The following is a 22,500-nucleotide window of genomic DNA, read 5'->3' as shown; positions in this document are numbered from 1 at the left end:
GGTTATACATATAGATTTGTTATATAGATACGGTTATACATATAGATTATGATGCTGTGTGTGTGTGATGGATTACATTTCATTGTCTCTGTGAATTGTGGAAAAATGTGTGAAGAATCATTTAAGAAAAGTCTTAAAGAGAAGCTTGAAGTGATGGCTTATGGGTAATGAAGTCTACAGCTACCTGGATCACCTTCTGAGTCGTTGAAGTCCAGGCTGTCGTCCTCTGTGAAGGGCTTCAGGCAGCTCTGGTGGTCTCCGAAAGCATGTCTACGGTTCCGCCGGGCTGGGATGGTGCCGTCTACACAACACAACACCAGACGGGTCACAGGGGAAGGTAAAGGAGGTTTAAAGGAGGTTTAAAGGAGAAAGATTGATATTTCAGTTGTAAAAAGCTGCTGAGAATACAGACCATGCAAATATTGGGAGACACAAATAGACACAACGACAATATCAACTAGCTTTAGACTTGATCTGGTCTGGATTTATGAATACTGTATTTGAGGCAATTTAGAAACATCTAGAAAAGGGCTATGCTGTATGTAACTGTATTATCATAATCATTCATTGTTCTTATGTCCTAGTTAACCCAGGGAGTGGAAGCTGTCCTACCTGACACCTCCCTAACCCTAACCCTAACCCTAACCCTAACCCTGACCCTGACCCTAACCCTAACCCTAACCCTGACCCTGACCCTGACCCTAACCCTAACCCTAACCCTAACCCTAACCCTGACCCTAACCCTAACCGTAACCCTAACCCAGGGAGTGGAAGCTGTCCTACCTGACACCTCCGGGACGTCAACGCCGCTGTCCTCCGCCACCTTCAGGAAGATCTGCAACACAGAACACAGTCAAACCTCCTCCAGGGTCACACCTCCCCCAGGGTCACACCTCCCCCAGGGTCACACCTCCCCCAGGGTCACACCTCCTCCAGGGGCACACCAACCTCCAGGCTGGTGTCAGAGGTGGGGTCAGGGTCAGGGTTAAGGTCAGGGTCAGGGTTAAAGTCAGGGTCAGGGTCAGGGTTAAGGTCAGGGTCAGAGTCAGGGTTAGAGTCAGGGTCAGGGTTAAGGTCAGGGTCAGGGTTAAGGTCAGGGTTAAGGTCAGGGTCATGGTCAGGGTTAGGGTCAGGGTCAGGGTCAGGGTCAGGGTCAAGGTCAGGGTCAGGGTCAGGGTCAGGGGTCATGGTCAGAGTCAGGGTCAGGGTCAGGGTTTGGGGTCAGGGTCAGGGTCAGGGTCTGGGTTAAAGTCAGAGTCAGGGTTAGGATCAGGGTCAGGGTTAAGGTCAGGGTCATGGTCAGGGGTCAGGGTCATGGTCAGGGTCTGGGTTAAAGTCAGAGTCTGGGTTAAAGTCAGAGTCAGGGTTAAGGTCAGGGTCAGGGTCAGGGGTCAGGGGTCAGGGTTGGTGACGTACCTCCTCCAGGGTGGTGTCAGAGACGCCGTAGCTGGAGATGCCGAGGTCTGCCAGGCGGTCGTCCATCTCGTGGAACAGCTCCACCAGCCCCCCGTCCTTGGCCTGGTAGGGCAGCACGTAGGTCAGCTCGTGGCCCAGGTCCTCCACCAGCCGCGCCGCCGGGACGTGCTTGAAGATCACGTTGGAGATCAGAGACACGTCTGGGGGGGACAGGACAGGACAGAGTCAGGGTTAGACCAGGACAGGACAGGACAGGACAGGACAGGACAGAGTTAGACCAGGACAGGACAGGACAGGACAGGACAGGACAGGACAGGACAGGACAGGACAGGACAGGACAGGACAGAGTTAGACCAGGACAGGACAGGACAGGACAGGACAGGACAGGACAGAGTTAGACCAGGACAGGACAGGACAGGACAGGACAGGACAGGACAGGACAGGACAGAGTTAGACCAGGACAGGACAGGACAGGACAGGACAGGACAGGACAGGACAGGACAGAGTTAGACCAGGACAGGACAGGACAGGACAGGACAGGACAGGACAGAGTTAGACCAGGACAGGACAGGACAGGACAGGACAGGACAGGACAGGACAGGACAGAGTTAGACCAGGACAGGACAGGACAGGACAGGACAGGACAGGACAGGACAGGACAGGACAGGACAGGACAGAGTTAGACCAGGACAGGACAGGACAGGACAGGACAGGACAGGACAGAGTTAGGGTTAGACCAGGACAGGACAGGACAGGACAGGACAGGACAGGACAGGACAGGACAGGACAGGACAGGACAGGACAGACAGGACAGGACAGGACAGGACAGGACAGGACAGGACAGGACAGGACAGGACAGGACAGGACAGGACAGGACAGAGTCAGAGTTAGACCAGGACAGGACAGGACAGGACAGGACAGGACAGGACAGGACAGGACAGGACAGGACAGGACAGGACAGGACAGGACAGGACAGGACAGGGTTAGGACGCGACCAGGACAGGACAGGACAGAGTTAGACCAGGACAGGACAGGACAGGACAGGACAGGACAGGACAGGACAGGACAGGACAGGACAGGACAGGACAGGACAGGACAGGACAGGACAGGACAGGACAGGACAGGACAGGACAGGACAGGACAGGACAGGACAGGACAGGACAGGACAGAGTTAGACCAGGACAGGACAGGACAGGACGGACCACCACCACCATCCTCAACAACTTTTTTACACAACACATTTTATTTTGAATCCACAGTAGCTTTTTAAAATACGTTTTTAAACCAAGTTTCACTCTCCGCATACGGAGGACGAGGCGGCTGGCTTACCGATGGTGGTCGTCTCACTCTCCAGCTCACTGCCCAGCCCAGCGTCAGAACTGCTCTCTGAGACACTGTCCTCCTTCTCCTGCAGAGAGACAACACAGATGTAACATAACATAGATATTCATAGCTTTCAGTCACGTGGTTTCTTCCCTAGCAACCACCAACCTGACGGGCAAAAAGTATCATAGCAACATGGCGAGTGGACGCAAACGGTTAATAAAATACAAAGGTTCCATCTCACAAAACATAATGGAATGTCAAAACTTTGACGCTCAATATCTCTGAACTACCCTAAACGGAGATAGAACCTTATCATTCTAAACGGAGATAGAACCTTATCATTCTAAACGGAGATAGAACCTTCTCATTCTAAACGGAGATAGAACCTTATAATTCTAAACAGAGATAGAACCTTATCATTCTAAACGGAGATAGAACCTTATCATTCTAAACGGAGATAGAACCTTCTCATTCTAAACTCACGAGTTATCTTCAGTTGATGGATTTGACTTAGGGGGCATTCATTTGAAGTAACGTAATGAACATACAAGTAACAACAACAGGTTAATGCAGCCAACCAGCCAGCCAAGCAAAGAACATGACTATGCCCAGTTTATGCATTATACACTCTAATATAATTGTTAGATTGCCAGGGTATTCGCTACAGGTTGTTGTATACATATACGTTTAATACGAAACTCGATCAACCGGGCGTTCGGGAGTTCTACCGCTGCTGGACGGAACTCCCGCTGACAGCGGGTCGAGGGGATATTTCTACCCGGGAATTCGCTCATTGCTGTGTCCACGGTGATAGGAGTGGAGGATCGACTCCATTCAAAAACTTTTCGATTCCCTGGTTTCTCCTCTTTCCGAACACGTTGGAATTTTTACCGTAACCCCCGGAGAATCAAAGTTATTAAGCCGCAAAGGGTGCCTCCTTGACCGGCTTTGACCGTGAATAACACCGGCTATGGAGGTGCTACAAACACAGTTTTAATTTCTCTAAATTCACCATCAGTATACGGTCATTTTGAGCCCTTACACACCGCGCTGACACCCCGAGAACATATACTATATTTTAATACGAAACTCGATCAACCGGGTGTTCGGGAGTTCTACCGCTAATTCGCTCCTTGCTGTGTCCACTGTGATAGGAGTGGAGGATCGACTCCATTCAAAAACTTTTGGATTCCCTGGCTCCTCCTCTTTCCGGACACGTTGGAATTATTTTCCTAACCCACGGGAAATCAAAGTTATTAACCCGCAAAAAGTGGGTTTTGCCCGTGGGTTTTGCCCGCAAAAAGTGCCTTTTGCCCGTCAGGTGGGCGTTTCCACTATGCTGTGACGTCACATGAAAGCTATGAATAGAACATAAGGGTAGTGGTGGTCTAGTGGATAGTGAGTTGGACTTGTGATCAGAAGGTTGTGAGTTCAAATCCCGCCTGAAACCACACGACTACTAGTGTGCCCTTGAGTAAGCCCTCAGTTACTCCAGGGGGAATGTCCCTGTAATTCGTAATTGTAAATCGCTTTGGATTAAAAGCGTCTGCTAAATGGCAAAATTAATTAATTAAAATTAACATAACATAGATATAGAACATAACATAGATATAGAACATAACCAACCACTATTAGAGGAGTGTGATAAACCACAACAACAAGAAACAACCACCACCACCATCATCATCATCATCATTTTTATTTTTATTTCTCTTTCATACGTGGTTATGCTTTTTAGGCTCCGTTGCAGCCAATAACTGTATACCCCATTTTAAAAACGTGTCAAATAAATAAATAAATTCATTCATTATCAAAATAATCCTTAACTTTATTTTTGCTTCTGTTCTATCAAACCCAGAAGCATGTCAGCGTCGAACGCCCCAGGACCCTGACACACCCAGACACACGCCTTACTGCCATGTTGCTTGGCAACAACACAATCAAAAATAATTTGAACCCAACATCTCTCTGAGTGTACCCAAGAATTCCGAAAATGGAACGCCAGGGCGGAGGCTCACCTTCTTGCTGTAGGACACGGTGCTGGCCGAGTTCCTGCAGGAGTTGAGCGAGGCGTCCAGGTCCTTCTTCACCAGCGTCAGGTAGTAGCCCGTGCCCAGCTGCGTCTTCAGGAACAGGGAGGAGCCCACGCAGCACAGCCGCCCGTGGGAGATGATGGCGATGCGGTCGCCCAGGATGTCGGCCTCGTCCATGTGGTGGGTGGAGAGGATGACGGTGCGGCCTGGAGAGAGGTCAACAACAGGGTCAGGGGTCAGGGGTCAGGGGTCAGGGTTCAGGGTTAAGGTCAGGGTTCAGGGTCAGGGTTAAGGTCAGGGTTAAGGTCAGGGTCAGGGTTAAGGTCAGGGTCAGGGTGAAGGTCAGGGTCAGGGTTAGGGGTCAAGTCAAGTCAGCTTTATTTATATAGCACGTTGACATACAGCAATGCTGAACCAAAGTGCTTCACAGTTGTAAAATAGATAAAATGCAGGAAATAAATAAGCACAATGCAATACAAGATATGGTAAAGTTAAAAGAGAATATAAAAGGACTAAAAACAATGAAACAATAAGAGCCAGGGACCTACAACAAAAACCACAAAGTAATAAAAGCCAGGGACCAATAGCTAGGTGGGGGGGAAGGCTAGGGAAAACAGGTGTGTTTTAAGGAGAGATTTAAAAATCTCCAGGGTCTGAGCGGCCCGTACGTGGAGGGGGAGGCTGTTCCAGAGTTTAGGTGCAGCAGCCGAAAAGGCTCTGTTCCCCCTGGTTTTCAGCCTGGTTCTGGGCACCACCAGCAGCAGCTGGTCTGCTGATCTGAGGGATCTGGAGGGGGTGTGGCGGTGCAAGAGCTCAGAGAGGTAAAGGGGGGCCAGTCCATTTAGTGCTTTAAAAACGGTCAGGGATAATTTAAAATCAATGCAGTAACGCACAGGCAGCCAGTGGAGCGAGCACAGAATTGGACTAATGTGGTCCCACTTTTTAGTCCTCGTAAGGAGGCGCGCAGCCGCGTTTTGGACGAGTTGTAGGCGGCGGAGCAGGGACTGGTCGATCCCCACGTAGAGTGCGTTACAGTAGTCCAGGCGAGTAGTGACAAAGGCATGTATCACACTCTCCAGGTTCTTCTGGGAGAGGTAGGCCTTTGTCTTGGCCAGGAGTCTAAGATGATAAAAACTATTTTTTACTACGAAGCTGACTTGCTTTTCAAATTTAAAAGCACTATCAAACATTACTCCAAATTACACCTCCTAACTGAGGTGGAGAGGTTGGAACTCAGGGGACCAAGGGCGTCGACGAGGGGGGCCGGGGGGGCACAATTAAAAACAATAACCTCCGGTTTTTTTTCATTGAGGGTTAAGAAGTTTTCTGACATCCAGCACTTTATTTCGGTCAGGCAGTCAAGCAGGGGCTGTAGTGTGGTTTTCCCTTGGGTTAATTTTAAGGGATGGTAAACCTGCACGTCATCGGCGAAGGAAATGCTGAATTTTGCCAGGATCTGACCTAGGGGCAGCATGTACAATAGGAAGAGGGCGGGGCCCATGATTGATCCTTGGGGCACTCCACAGGTGAGGGGGGCTACTGAGGAGGAGAGGTCACCGAGTTGGACAGAAAAAGTCCGCTTATTTAGGTAAGACCGGAACCAGTCCAAGGCGACGCCCCTGATGCCCACATAATGCTCCAGTCGAGCTAGTAGAATCATGTGATCTACAGTGTCAAATGCAGCTGTGAGATCAAGGAGCAGCAGGATAGAGGGGTTACCTGCATCGGCGGCTATAATAAGGTCGTTAAAGACACGGAGAAGGGCCGTTTCAGTGCTGTGGCGCGGTTTAAAGCCAGACTGGAATTTATCGTGTATGTTATGTTGCTCAAGGAAGGCTTGTAGTTGTAGGTGGACTATGCGCTCCAGAACTTTTGAGAGGAATGGTAACTGGGAAATGGGTCTGAAGTTGGCAAGGACGGAGGGGTCTAGGTTAGGCTTTTTTATCCGGGGCTGGACCACAGCGTGCTTGAAGGCAGCCGGGACGCAGCCAGTGCTGAGGCAGGCATTTATCAGCAGTAATATGACAGGAAGGACAGAGTCAGGGACTTCCTTGAGAAGGCGTGAGGGGAGTGCATCAGAGGGGCAGGTAGTGGGTCGCAGATGTTTGATAACGTTAGAGAGAGAGGAGAGGGAGACCGGCACAAACTGATCAAAGACAGCAGGCAGGGCATGAGGGGGAAGAGGAGGGGGTGGGAGGGGCGAGGGGGAGAGGGGTCTGAGGGCAGAGACTCAGGGTCAGGGTCAGGGTCAGGGTTAAGGCCCTTGCACACCAATGCGTTTTTTACGTCAGTTTTTTACATCCGTAAAAAAAAAAAAAGAGAACTCATGTTGTGTCACGCTTGCACACCGAATCCAAAATATTTGTCCGTCATAATTATTTTCAGAACAGGTTCGATTTTCTGCGTTTTCCGCATCCGTCAAAAAACCTTTTGAGTTGTTTTTGACCAGGAGGGACACATGGTCACATGGTCACATTAGAACTGCAGGACAGGGTCAGGGGTCAGGGGTCAGGGGTCAGGGTCAGGACAGTTGGATTCATGTTTACGGAAGTACATGTCTCAAGTATTATCTCAGCGGTTAGTCGAGTGAAAGAAAAACAACATACAGATGATACATATACACAATATAATACCACGAAGGCGTACGGCACTAAACAATAACATTCATTTGGGCAGCATCCTACTCAAACTCAGGCAGAAGGGCAGGGTCCGGGCAGGTGCACACACAGTCACAGACTGCCAGTGCATCATACAGGTACATCATTCAGCATGGTTATAGCGGTTTCTTTTTCTATTCTACTATTCAATTTCTACTTCTGCTGTCTGCGTCTCCCTGGGTATTCCAGATGGCAAACAGTAAAGAAATGCCACAATATACCAGGACTTAAGAAACGAGATGTCCAACAAAGGATGTGACAAACCCTGGCCAATTTTGCGCAACAAGTGGAAGACTGAAGCAACGGAGACAGGATTGCCAGATGGGCTGGTTTTTGGTGGATTTAACAGTTTTTAGACTGTGGTTAGGTTGAAAATTCTCAATCCCATCTGGCAACCCTGAGCGGAGAGTCTACAGCTTGTATGTTTACAGATATCGCACTGCTGTGCACACCACACTTTGTTAAAGGAAATAAAGCTTGTACTTTTCTACTGATAATACATTCTACTGATGTGGTCTACCAAGTGGTTTTAGTTATAGGCTAGTGCTCTCAGTTGTTTGTACCTTTTGGTAAATCAAGCATTTAGAATGTAGAGTGCATATTGCGAATTTTTCGCAACGTCAATATAGCAAATAAACGCATCGGACTCGAATAAAACGCATCGGAGGTCGGTGTGCAAGGTCTCTGTGCGTAACGTTTTTTTCGGATGACGGATTTAAAAAGTATGCATGCGAAAAAAAACGCATTTGGTGTGCAAAGACCTTTAGGGTCAGGGTCAGGTCGCAGGGCTTTAGAACAGGTGACTTCCTGTTAGATAATATTCTTAATGTTCTTTAATCTTTCCATTTATTTGGGGACGACGGCGAAAACTGGCACAAGAAAACGCTGCAATGCTGCGATGCACCTGGCTCGCTGAAATGTCAACATGTCAATGCTATTGCATCGGCCCCTCCTCAAATTAACATGTTTAAATAAAACAACGCAAAATAAACATCGTTAATGTTTACATTCCGGTATGAAGAGGCTAAAATGAAAAATTATACAACAGTCAGTTCCGACCAAGTAATTTGATTGGACAAGAGGCACTCCATGAGTGCTGATATACAGTATAACAGCACTGGGACTTTTAACTATATGTATCACTCCGCCACACAGATGTTCTACTAAATGACCGTTAATTAGACTACATGTTTGTGTTCAGGTTACTAGGCAACAGTCCATTTGAAGTTCAGTTGCGGAACTATTTTTTGTTTATTTTTATGATTAAATAAACAAACAAATCATAATCTGTTGTCGCTTATTACTGTTAACTAATAAATCGCGCTGTAGAACTGTTGTATAAAAGCAATATCACACTGAAGGTCGTGCTGTTATACTGAATATCAGCACGGCTGTGATCGTCTTCCTACTCGGCCTGCGGCCTCGTACCTACGACCCAATCACAGCCCTGCTGATATTCAGTATAACACACTCCCTCTCGTGTGATATTGCTTAAGTAAAAGACGTCTCACCCTGGCGATACTTCAGCAGCAGGTCCCAGATGCCCCGGCGGGCGTACGGGTCCACCCCGGCAGTCGGCTCGTCCAGGATCACAACCTTTGACCCTCCGACAAACGCCAGAGCCACAGACAGCTTCCTCTGCATACCTCCTGAGGAGCCAAACGAGTAAATAAGTATCAAAAAAGCTAATTCATCCCAATACTTTCCTTTTATTTATTTTCCATATTTTGTCGTTCATTTCAACAATAACATATATATATTCTATGTTTTTGAGTGTTTCAGAATGTGCGTAGGACAGCAATAGATGTATTGATTCAGCTGTGAGCTCTTGTGTTGTTAATGGGTTAGACCAGGACAGACCAGGACGCGTCCTAACGATTCCCACCGTAGTTGGGTCAGACCACGCCCACACCACGCCCACGCCACGCCAACTTCTGGAATATGTAGGGGTGTTCTCTGTATCTTGTTCTTCACGTAACACGGGGTGCACGATTAGATATAGGTTACCCATCTATGTATGCAACTCGGCGGCACTGAGTGTGCCGCGGGCCAACGGTCAATGTTCGCCGCGGGCACGGCCGCAAGCGCCCGGGCGCGGCTCTCGTTGCCCTGTGGGCCCTGGAACGCGCGCCTATTCTTAGTGTCAGTGATTGTGTTTGTTTGAGAAAAAAAACAAAAAAAAACACCCCTACATATTCAAGAAGGTGGCGTGGTCTGACCCAACTACGGTGGGAATAGTTAGGACGCGACCAGGACAGGACAGGACAGGACAGGACAGGACAGGACAGGACAGGACAGGACAGGACAGGACAGGACAGGACAGGACAGGACAGAGTTAGGGTTAGACCAGGACAGGGCAGGACAGGACAGGACAGGACAGGACAGGACAGGACAGGACAGGACAGGACAGGACAGGACAGGACAGGACAGGACAGGACAGGAGGGGACAGGACAGGACAGGACAGGACAGGACAGGACAGGACAGGACAGGACAGGACAGGACAGGACAGGACAGGACAGGACAGGACAGGACAGAACAGGACAGAGTTAGACCAGGACAGGACAGGACAGGACAGGACAGGACAGGACAGGACAGGACAGGACAGGACAGGACAGGACAGGACAGGACAGGACAGGACAGGACAGGACAGAGTTAGGGTTAGACCAGGACAGGACAGGACAGGACAGGACAGGACAGGACAGGACAGGACAGGACAGGACAGGACAGGACAGGACAGGACAGGACAGAGTTAGGGTTAGGGTTAGGGAAGGTGTATAACAAGTATAACTCCAAGGTGAAGATGCTGAGGTCAGACAAACACATAATATGCTGTTGGTAGTCATGGCGATCATGGTTTCTGCTCTATTTCCTGTGTGTTTATATCAGTGACACAAGACCAACAGCAGGGGGCACCACGGTAACCGTTGTTAGGCGACAGGAGCAGAGCCACACTGACCGGACAGCGTGTTGCTACGGCAGTGGCGTTTGTGAGGAAGTCCCACGTCAGAGAGGATCTGCTCCGTCTCGGCCTTCACCTTCTCCTCAGAAAGGCCTTTGAGACGAGCGTAGAACCAGATGTGCTCCTCCACCGTCAGCCTGCAGCGGACACACAGGTCAGAGGTCAAACACAGACACCGCTGATAATGATGATCGTGATAAACAGATACCGTTATCTGTTTAAATGTGTCAAATAAAGTCATTCATTAATTCATTCATGTATTCAAGATGGCGGAGGGTGAGGGTGAGGGCTAGACCTAGTCAAGATGGTGGAGGGTGAGGGTGAGGGTGAGGGTGAGGGTGAGGGTGAGGGTGAGGGCTAGACCTAGTCAAGATGGTGGAGGGTGAGGGTGAGGGTGAGGGTGAGGGTGAGGGCTAGACCTAGTCAAGATGGTGGAGGGTGAGGGTGAGGGTGAGGGTGAGGGTACCTACATGCTGAAGAGGACGTTGTGTTGAGGACACACCCCCAGGTTCTGGCGGATGGTGCTCAGTTCTGAGCGGATGTCCCGGCCCAGGATGTAGGCGGTGCCGGAGGTGGGCGGGAACAGGCCGGTCAGGATGGACCTGGGCGGAATCACCACCCAACAGAAACCCCGATCAGAACCAAACCTCAACGGACGCGCAGTTTAACACTAGAAGAGCCGTGAGGGGTCACGGTGACCCCTGTGAGTAAAAAGAAAATCTATCTTTGCACTCGATCACATTTCAGGACCCTCCTTTCATGACTTGTCCTAGATATGTGCGTTCTACCACCCAGTATCCTTACATGTTCTAAATCACTTCAGGATAAGATAGTAGAAAGCTGTTTTGCAGTTTTTCTGTGTAGGAGGCAAGCTAAAAAAAGAAGCGCCCTCTAGTGATCTCTGTGTGTAAATAGCAGATTTACATTCTAAAAAGGAGGTCTATTTGACCCCCAAGGCGGCTCTACTAGTAGGCAAAATAGGCACGGCTGTTGTAGTGTTAACTCCCGACATTGTATTTTAATTCACACAAAACTAGCGGAACTACGCTACGCAACCGTTCAAACTTCCCGTAGCTTCTATACGAGGCACGGCAAATCAATTGAACTTCTCCAGATGAATAAAAGACCAGATGAACACAGCGAACAGTTGCTGCCCTTACATGGTGGTGGTCTTGGGGGTTACTTACATGGTGGTGGTCTTGGGGGTTACTTACATGGTGGTGGTCTTGGGGGTTACTTACATGGTGGTGGTCTTGCCGGCTCCGTTGTGGCCCAGAAAGGAGGTGATCTGGCCCTCGTAGAAGCCCAGGGTCAGCCCGTCCACCGCCAGCTTCTGGCCGTGGCTGTAAACTTTCACCAGGTTCTGGATGAACACGCCGGGCTGGATGTGGGACGGCTCCTCCTCCACACACACGGCTGCAACACACACTCTGTTACTATAGCTACAACACACACTCTGTTACTATAGCTACAACACACACTGTGTTACTATAGCTACAACACACTGTGTTACTATAGCTACAACACACACTGTTACTATAGCTACAACACACTCTGTCTGTTACTATAGCTACAACACACTCTGTTACTATAGCTACAACACACACTCTGTTACTATAGCTACAACACACACACTCTGTTACTATAGCTACAACACACTGTGTTACTATAGCTACAACACACACTCTGTTACTATAGCTGCAACACACTGTGTTACTATAGCTACAACACACTCTGTTACTATAGCTACAACACACTGTGTTACTATAGCTACAACACACACTCTGTTACTATAGCTACAACACACTCTGTTACTATAGCTACAACACACCGTGTTACTATAGCTACAACACACACTCTGTTACTATAGCTACAACACACTGTGTTACTATAGCTACAACACACTGTGTTACTATAGCTACAACACACTGTGTTACTATAGCTACAACACACTCTGTCTGTTACTATAGCTACAACACACTGTGTTACTATAGCTACAACACACACTCTGTTACTATAGCTGCAACACACTGTGTTACTATAGCTACAACACACTCTGTTACTATAGCTACAACACACTGTGTTACTATAGCTACAACACACACTCTGTTACTATAGCTACAACACACTGTGTTACTATAGCTACAACACACTCTGTTACTATAGCTACAACACACCGTGTTACTATAGCTACAACACACTGTGTTACTATAGCTACAACACACACTCTGTTACTATAGCTACAACACACTCTGTTACTATAGCTACAACACACCGTGTTACTATAGCTACAACACACTGTGTTACTATAGCTACAACACACACTCTGTTACTATAGCTACAACACACTCTGTTACTATAGCTACAACACACACTCTGTTACTATAGCTACAACACACTCTGTTACTATAGCTACAACACACTGTGTTACTATAGCTACAACACACTCTGTTACTATAGCTACAACACACTCTGTTACTATAGCTACAACACACTGTGTTACTATAGCTACAACACACTCTGTTACTATAGCTACAACACACACTGTGTTACTATAGCTACAACACACACTGTGTTACTATAGCTACAACACACACTCTGTTACTATAGCTACAACACACTCTGTTACTATAGCTACAACACACACTGTGTTACTATAGCTACAACACACACTGTGTTACTATAGCTACAACACACACTCTGTTACTATAGCTACAACACACTGTGTTACTATAGCTACAACACACACTCTGTTACTATAGCTACAACACACACTGTGTTACTATAGCTACAACACACTGTGTTACTATAGCTACAACACACCGTGTTACTATAGCTACAACACACACTGTGTTACTATAGCTACAACACACTGTGTTACTATAGCTACAACACACACTCTGTTACTATAGCTACAACACACACTGTGTTACTATAGCTACAACACACTCTGTTACTATAGCTACAACACACACTGTGTTACTATAGCTACAACACACTGTGTTACTATAGCTACAACACACTCTGTTACTATAGCTACAACACACTCTGTTACTATAGCTACAACACACACTGTGTTACTATAGCTACAACACACTCTGTTACTATAGCTACAACACACACTGTGTTACTATAGCTACAACACACTCTGTTACTATAGCTACAACACACTCTGTTACTATAGCTACAACACACTCTGTTACTATAGCTACAACACACACTGTGTTACTATAGCTACAACACACACTGTGTTACTATAGCTACAACACACTGTGTTACTATAGCTACAACACACACTGTGTTACTATAGCTACAACACACACTGTGTTACTATAGCTACAACACACTCTGTTACTATAGCTACAACACACACTGTGTTACTATAGCTACAACACACTCTGTTACTATAGCTACAACACACACTGTGTTACTATAGCTACAACACACTGTGTTACTATAGCTACAACACACTCTGTTACTATAGCTACAACACACCGTGTTACTATAGCTACAACACACTGTGTTACTATAGCTACAACACACTCTGTTACTATAGCTACAACACACTCTGTTACTATAGCTACAACACACACTCTGTTACTATAGCTACAACACACTGTATTACTATAGCTACAACACACTCTGTTACTATAGCTACAACACACACTCTGTTACTATAGATACAACACACCGTGTTACTATAGCTACAACACACTGTGTTACTATAGCTACAACACACACTGTGTTACTATAGCTACAACACACTCTGTTACTATAGCTACAACACACACCGTGTTACTATAGCTACAACACACTGTGTTACTATAGCTACAACACACACTGTGTTACTATAGCTACAACACACTGTGTTACTATAGCTACAACACACTCTGTTACTATAGCTACAACACACACTCTGTTACTATAGCTACAACACACTCTGTTACTATAGCTACAACACACTCTGTTACTATAGCTACAACACACTCTGTTACTATAGCTACAACACACTCTGTTACTATAGCTACAACACACTCTGTTACTATAGCTACAACACACTGTGTTACTATAGCTACAACACACTCTGTTACTATAGCTACAACACACTCTGTTACTATAGCTACAACACACTCTGTTACTATAGCTACAACACACACTCTGTTACTATAGCTACAACACACTCTGTTACTATAGCTACAACACACTCTGTTACTATAGCTACAACACACTCTGTTACTATAGCTACAACACACACTCTGTTACTATAGCTACAACACACACTCTGTTACTATAGCTACAACACACTCTGTTACTATAGCTACAACACACACTGTGTTACTATAGCTGCAACACACTGTGTTACTATAGCTACAACACACTGTGTTACTATAGCTACAACACACTGTGTTACTATAGGGTCAGGTCTAGTCTATGGTCCATACCTTCAGCGTTTTCTTTCTTCCCTGAGGGTGTGGCGATGTTCTTCCCTGGTTTCTCTCCGCACCAGTAGGACCTGGTGAAGGGGAAGTACCAGGGCCGGGGGATCCCATACTGACCTGAGGACGAACAACCACCAAGATCAACAAATCTCTGATCAATACATATCTGATCAATACACATCTGATCAATACATATGTGATCAATACACATCTCTGATCACATCATAATGCTCTGGCCTCATATCTGATACATTATAATGCTCTGTCTCACATCTGATACATTATAATGCTCTGGCCTCATATCTGATACATTATAATGCTCTGTCTCATGTCTGATACATTATAATGCTCTGTCTCATATCTGATACATTATAATGCTCTGTCTCATATCTGACACATTATAATGCTCTGTCTCATATCTGACACATTATAATGCTCTGTCTCATATCTGATACATTATAATGCTCTGGCCTCATATCTGATACATTATAATGCTCTGTCTCATATCTGATACATTATAATGCTCTGTCTCATATCTGATACATTATAATGCTCTGGCCTCATATCTGATACATTATAATGCTCTGGCCTCATATCTGATACATTATAATGCTCTGGCCTCATATCTGATACATTATAATGCTCTGTCTCATATCTGATACATTATAATGCTCTGGCCTCATATCTGATACATTATAATGCTCTGGCCTCATATCTGACACATTATAATGCTCTGTCTCATGTCTGATACATTATAATGCTCTGTCTCATATCTGATACATTATAATGCTCTGGCCTCATATCTGATACATTATAATGCGCTGTCTCATATCTGACACATTATAATGCTCTGTCTCATATCTGACACATCATAATGCTCTGTCTCATATCTGATACATTATAATGCTCTGGCCTCATATCTGATACATCATAATGCTCTGGCCTCATATCTGATACATTATAATGCTCTGTCTCATATCTGATACATTATAATGCTCTGGCCTCATATCTGATACATCATAATGCTCTGTCTCATATCGGGAGCTGCTGTGATGATCAGACTGTTCTTGCTGCTCACCGGGGAACACGGCCTCGATGTACCAGGTCATGGCGCCGTAGAGGAGGGAGTCAAACAGCATGAGGCAGATGGAGGTGGTGAGGTTGTAGCTGTCGCCCTCTAGTGGGCTGGAGAGCAGGTTGCTCCACTGGATGCCCACGCCCTGCTCCTCGAACAGGGCGAAGTACTCACAGCCGAACCCGAACGCCACGGGGGACAGCAGGCTCTGAGGGGGGGGAGACCAGGGTCACCACTCTGTCTACAGCACAGCAAGCAGACAACCAGACAGCAGACAACAAACAACCAGACAGACAGACAACAAACACCCAGATAACCAGACAGACAGACAGACAGACAGACAGACAACCAGACAGACAGACAGACAGACAGACAGACAACAAACAACCAGACAGCAGACAACCAGACAGCAGACAACAAACAACCAGACAGCAGACAACAAACAACCAGACAGACAACAAACAACCAGACAGACAGACAGACAACAAACAACCAGACAGCAGACAACCAAACAGCCAGCCAGACAGCCAGACAGACAGACAGACAGACAGACAACAAACAACAACCAGACAGACAACAAACAACCAGACAGACAGACAGACAACAAACAACCAGACAGACAACAAACAACCAGACAGACAGACAGACAACCAGACAGACAACAAACAACCAGACAGACAACAAACAACCAGACAGACAACAAACAACCAGACAGACAGACAGACAGGCAGACAGACAGACAGACAGGCAGACAGACAGACAGGCATACAGACAGACAGAGAGACAGACAGAGAGACAGACAGACAGACAGACAGAGAGACAGACAGACAGACAGAGAGACAGACAAACAACCAGACAGACAACAAACAACAACAACTAGACAGACAGACAGACAGACAGAGAGACAGACAGACAGACAGACAAACAACCAAACCAGACAGACAACAAACAACGATAGTTATGGAGATAGACTCCAGTTCTATGAGTGGAGCGGAGCCCCATAGGGGAGCTCTGCTCCTATTGGTTTACCCGCTACCTAAAGTAGCCAATGACTGAATTTTTCAATGTCTGCGCCCGCCCTGGGGTGCTATATAAAGGGGCGTCCTTCGCTCCCTCATTCTCCCAAACATATACAAAACAGCCGGGTTTGAACGAGTCGAAGTGGGCCAGCAGCCCTATGGGGCTCCGCTCCACTCATAGAACTGGAGTCTATCTCCATAACTATCGTTCTATATCGTGGAGCTCCGCCCCATAGGGGAGCTCTGCTCCTATTGGTTTAGGCGGAGCGAACAAGGCCAAATGTACCCCCACTGAGACTATTAATCCGAAAACAATCTCAGCGGCACCCGGAGCTGACCACTGATGTTGGTTCAAGACAACCTTAAAAGTTGGCCCAACCCACACCGAGTCTGCTCCACTGATCTAGCCCTTACGTAAGCACGCAGGGTCGTAGATCTAACGGAACATGTCCTGGAGGAGGTCCCCTCCCCAGGCACATCCGTAATCATCCTGACAGCACTTGAATAGCATCCCCAACCAGGGTAATCCAAGTGCCATCCCCACTACCTCAGTCCTCAGCAAACTGAGGACAGAGTGAGAAAAGGATGAGGAAGAAATATCACTTACCTAACCCTTACGTTGGGTTGTTGATCTAACAGACATGTCCTGGAGGAGGGTCCCTTCCCCAGGCACATCCGTATTCATCCTGACAGCACTTGAATAGAATCCCCATGACCAGGGTAATCCAAGTGCCCTTCCCATAACATCAGTCATCAGCAAAACTGAGGACAGAATGAGAAAGGATTGAGGAAGAATATCACTGACCTAACCCTTACGTGAGCACGTAGGGTTGTAGATCTAACGGAACATGTCCTGGAGGAGGGTCCCCTCCCCAGGCACATCCGTATTCATCCTGACAGCACTTGAATAGAATCCCCATGACCAGGGTAATCCAAGTGCCTTCCCCACTACATCAGTCATCAGCAAAACTGAGGACAGAATGAGAAAAGGATGAGGAAGAAATATCTTTCAAGTAATACCGTACAAAAGGTGATGGCGACGACCAAGACGCCGCCTCACATATCTCCTCCACTCCCACTCCCCTGAGAATGGCCACTGATGTGGCCATGCCCCTGGTGGAATGAGCCCGAATGCCAGTCGGCACGGGCTGCCCCTTCGATTCGTATGCGAGGCTAATAGCCTCGCAAATCCAATGGGACAGCCTCTGCTTCGAGAGTGGTGCCCCGGCTTTCTGTCCGCCGTAGCAGATCAGAAGCTGGGGAGAAGATCTCAGTCCTGCCGTGCGCTTCACATATTGTGCCAACGCGCGCACCGGACATAGACAATGTAAACGCCTCTCCCTCTCTCCGTCGTGAGGAGGAGGAAAAAAGGCGCTCAGAGCACAGCTCTGAACCCTAAACCCACGATTAACCTTAGGGATAAACGCCGGGTTAGGGCGTAACACAGCTTTTGTTTCGTCATCAGATATGATCAAACAATCTGCCCGTGTCGAGAGAGCACATAAATCACTCACTCGCTTAGCCGTAGTCAAGGCGAGGAGCAGACTCGTCTTGAGAGACAATAAACGCAACGACACAGTGTCAATGGGTTCGAATGGGGGCACGCACAGCGCCTCTAGCACAATCGACAGGTCCCATTTTGGCATTAGAGTCCTAAGAGGGCGTCTAAGCCTACACACTCCAGTCAAAAAACGCTTAACCAGCGAATGACTGAACAGTGTCGTTGTCGCAAAACCCTCATGACAAGCTGAGATGGCAGCCGCGTAAACTTTAATAGTTCCCGCCGCCAATCCCTTGTCAAACAGCGACTGTAAGAAGCACAAGAACGTTTCGACCCGACAGCAGACTGGGTCAACGTCCTGTCCCTCACACCACTGTGTAAACACTCGCCAGCGCGCCGCATATCCCTTTGCAGTGGATTGCGCGCGCGCACTCTGAATGGTCTGAATGACCGCGTCTGTCAGACCCCTGCGTTCTAACAAATCCCTCTCAGTAACCAGGCCATGAGGGGGCCCCCCATCATCGGCGGCCCCCTCACCAAGCCTCTGGCCTGAGAGAGTGCATCTTGTCGATGAGGTATGGGCCATGGGCCCTCTACCAACATCTCCATCAGTTCCGGAAACCACGGGGCTCCGGGACGGTCCGGGGCTACAAGAATTAACTCTAGCCTCTCTGACCTCACTCGTGCCAACAGTGGGAGGATAGATGTCAGGGGTGGGAACGCGTATAACAGGACCCTCGGCCATGGGTGGTGTGCGAATGCATCGACTCCCAATGGCGGGTTGTCCTGTTCGCGCAGGGAGAACCAAAGGCGACACTGCGCATTCGTCCGGGACGCAAACAGATCTACTTCTGCTTGCCCGAACCGTGCCCAAATCAGAGACACAATGGGGGGTGCTAACCTCCAGTCGTCGTCCCTCGGGCCTCCCCGTGATAACAGATCTGCTCCTTCGTTGAGCAGACCTGGAATGTGGAGAGCTTTTAGCGAACTCAGGTGTGTGACAGCCCACAGCCATATATCTGTCGCTAGGCGATGAAGTGACGCTGAGCGTACTCCCCCTTGACGATTGATGTATGCTACTGTTGTCCTGTTGTCGGATCTGACTAACACGTCCAGATCCTTTAACACTGGGGCAAAATGAAGTAGCGTTAACTTCACCGCCTCGAGTTCCAGCAGGTTGATGTGACGCGTCTCTAACGGTCCCCATCTTCCTGCCACCGAACCTGCCTGACACACTCCTCCCCACCCAGTCAACGACGCGTCCGTGAAGACTGGGTAGTGGGATGCCGGTCTGCCCATGGCGACTCCGCGCGCGATGACGCGCGGGTCTCTCCAGTAGCTCAGGTCGGTCTTGACCGATCTCGGTATTACAATCAATTTGCGACGGTGTCTCACTGGATCCAGTCGCAGTCGTGCGAACCACCTCTGCAGTCTGCGCATGTGTAATAGGCCTAAGGGGACCACTACATGGGCTGCAGACATCATTCCTTGTAAGGACATCATTGACAGAGCGGTGATTGTATTTGTCACTCGACACACCCGGAGAGCTGACGTCAGTGTCGCTCTCCGTGGTGCCGATAAACTGGCCCTCATCTTGGCAGTATCCAACTGAATGCCTAGATAGGAAAACTGTTGAGCTGGCCACGGAGCACTCTTTGTCCAGTTGACAGCTAACCCCAGCCGAGTGAGGTGCTGCACCAGTGAGGTTGCGTCCCGAATGGCTCGATTTGGGCATTGGGCCAAGACCAGTAGGTCGTCGAGATAAGCTAATATGCGTATCCCGTTTCGCCTCAGTGGTTCGAGTGCTGTCTGCACGTATTTGGAGAAAGTTCGAGGAGCAAGCGCGTACCCGAAGGGCAGGCGCGTGTACTCGTAAACCTTCCCTTGGAAGGCAAAACGTAGAAATTTCCTGTGCCTCTCTGTGATTGGCACATGAAAATACGCGTCCCTCAGGTCTATGCTGATTCCGTAGTCGCCTTTCTGTATACAAGACAGAAGGTGCCTCGTCGTCAACATACGAAAGGGGCGTTTCGCCACTCTCTCGTTGAGGACCCTTAAATCTAGTATGGGTCTCATGCCTCCGGATTTCTTTTGGACAAGGAAATACGGGGAGTACCACCCCACGTCCCACTGGTCCCTCGGAACCATTGTCACTGCGCCCTTTGTTAGGAGATTCGTAATCTCCTCCTGGAGCGCACGTGTTTTTATCGGGCAGGACAAAACAGTCTCTCTCACGCCCCTGAAGGGCGGAGGAGGCTGAATGAACTGTAGTGCATATCCCCTCCTCAATGTCCTGTCCAGCCAGCCCGACAGAATACCTGCCCCTTCTAGCCATTCTGCATAACGCAACGACAGCGGTTGGGCCGTCTGTTGTGGTGCAGTCGACAGAAAAAGCTTGAATTTCTGTATGACCCCAGCCGCCGCTGCACACCGAGGAGGTGGCACAGCCCAAGGTGGGGTCATTTCGAAAGGGATGGGCTGCCGTCTGTAAAGAGTGTTTGCTATGTGTAACAATGCCCTTTATTGACGCAGGTTTATTATGTCTGATAATCAAAGAACTGTCCGCACGCTCATGAGCTGGGCCAGATCCTGATAGACATGGAGGGGTTATTGATGTAAATAACGATCCCTCTATACGGCTACAGACAGGGGTGTTTAACCCTGTTTGTGTCGTGATAGGGGTAAGTCTGTTAGGCAGAGAGCTGGCCACACGCTGGTACGCTGGGCCAGTCTCCGCTTCGTTTCTAACCGGTAGCGATTGGACCACGCTCCGACAAGGCAGGCGGGTCTCCGCTCCGGTAGATAACATGGGAAAATCATCTTTACTGAAAAAGTAAGGTGGGGATTTTCCTTCTTTTACCTCTTTATGAGGTAGCAGCCATGAAGAGGAAACCGGTGGTGGGGTCATTACTGACCCCTCCGCCAGTGAAACCGGGCCACGCTGCTGTGGGGGCCCGTAGTGGGCCCTCCCAGTGGTCAGCGGCGGGGGCTGGGGATGCCGAGTGGGGCATGGCTCCGTCTGTAGAGGTGGAGCCAGTGCCGCATCACACCGAAACCTCCGTTTCGCAGCCGTTGACGGTCTAGTCGTCACCACGGCGGAAGAAGAAGAGGTGGAGGGTCGCTGGAGGGGGAGGTGGCTGGCAAGGTGCCTCTTAGCCTCCTCCATCGCGGCCAGGCGCCCCGTCAAGGTGTCCATGGCGGGACCGAATAGCCCTTGTCTCTCTATTGGAGCATTCAGTAGGGCCATCCGGTCCGCCCCGGTCATGGTGGTGAGAGACAGCCACATCTGTCGCTGCTGCACCACCGCGTTTGCCATCAGGCGACCCCCACAAACCGCGACGCCCTGGGCCAGGTACATCGTCGCGGCACTGAGCTTGCTCAGAAGCACCGTCTCCGCTGCAGACAAACCGTAGGGTCGGTCTGTGGTGATTTTCGCAATGGCGGCGTTAAACACGGCGATGTTATTCGCCGCTGCCGCCGTCTGCGCACCGAGAGCGTAGCTCTTGTCTACCAGGGTGGCGTTAAACCTGTCACGCTGGTTGGGCGGCATAGGTTTGTTAGGCACCGACCAGGCGCTGGACCCCGGTACCAAGTAGGCGGCTAGCGCTGGTTCGAGCGGCGGGGAGCCGTTGGTCATCTCCTCCGCGAGCCCCTCCACTCTGGTAAAGGGCAAGAACGCCTTCACCGGCGCCCTGCCTGTGAGTGGTTCTCCCCACTTGTCCTCCACGAACTTATCTAAGCCCGGGAGGACAGCGTTAGGAGGTTGGTCCTGTCGCTTCGCCCTTTTTCCGTAAAACAGGTCCTTCTCCCAGAAGGACTCCGTTGGGGGAGGGGAGGCGGGACGGGGAATTGCCAACACGCCTGCCGCAGCTTCCAGGAGGCCCTGGAAGTCGTGGCGGAGTGATGGGGGGGCGAGGGCGGGGAGCACGTGCTCTACCTGCCGCTCGCTCTCATCAGAGCTTTCTGATTCTGACACCGGCACCGACCACTCAGCTGGGTGAGGGCGGCGTGATGTCAGGGCCGGCTGAGCGGGCGGGACCATCCCTACTTGGGGAGGTGCCTGCCCAGAACGCC

The 22,500-nt window shown here is 49.0% G+C and overlaps 1 protein-coding gene across 1 annotated transcript in view; it reads right to left on the bottom strand.

Moving 5' to 3' along the window:
• The window catches only part of LOC308153178 (phospholipid-transporting ATPase ABCA1-like), an 84,774-nt gene that overhangs the window by 31,734 nt on the left and 30,540 nt on the right, over positions 1 to 22,500 (bottom strand). The window contains exons 14-24 of the mRNA XM_080526264.1: positions 15,910 to 16,114; positions 14,835 to 14,948; positions 11,634 to 11,808; positions 10,863 to 10,994; positions 10,390 to 10,529; positions 8,944 to 9,081; positions 4,761 to 4,981; positions 2,746 to 2,824; positions 1,417 to 1,616; positions 784 to 835; positions 185 to 301 (exon numbers count right to left, since the gene is read on the bottom strand). Of these exons, the coding sequence (XP_080382390.1) occupies positions 185 to 301; positions 784 to 835; positions 1,417 to 1,616; positions 2,746 to 2,824; positions 4,761 to 4,981; positions 8,944 to 9,081; positions 10,390 to 10,529; positions 10,863 to 10,994; positions 11,634 to 11,808; positions 14,835 to 14,948; positions 15,910 to 16,114 (1,573 nt within the window). The remainder of the gene's footprint in view (positions 1 to 184; positions 302 to 783; positions 836 to 1,416; positions 1,617 to 2,745; positions 2,825 to 4,760; positions 4,982 to 8,943; positions 9,082 to 10,389; positions 10,530 to 10,862; positions 10,995 to 11,633; positions 11,809 to 14,834; positions 14,949 to 15,909; positions 16,115 to 22,500) is intronic.

This window comes from Nansenia antarctica, assembly GCF_963989245.1.
Source record: "Nansenia antarctica genome assembly, chromosome: 3".
Classification (NCBI taxonomy): domain Eukaryota; kingdom Metazoa; phylum Chordata; class Actinopteri; order Argentiniformes; family Microstomatidae; genus Nansenia; species Nansenia antarctica.
The sequence above is the reverse complement of the archived record's forward strand: the minus strand, read 5'-3'. Positions and strand labels throughout refer to the sequence as shown.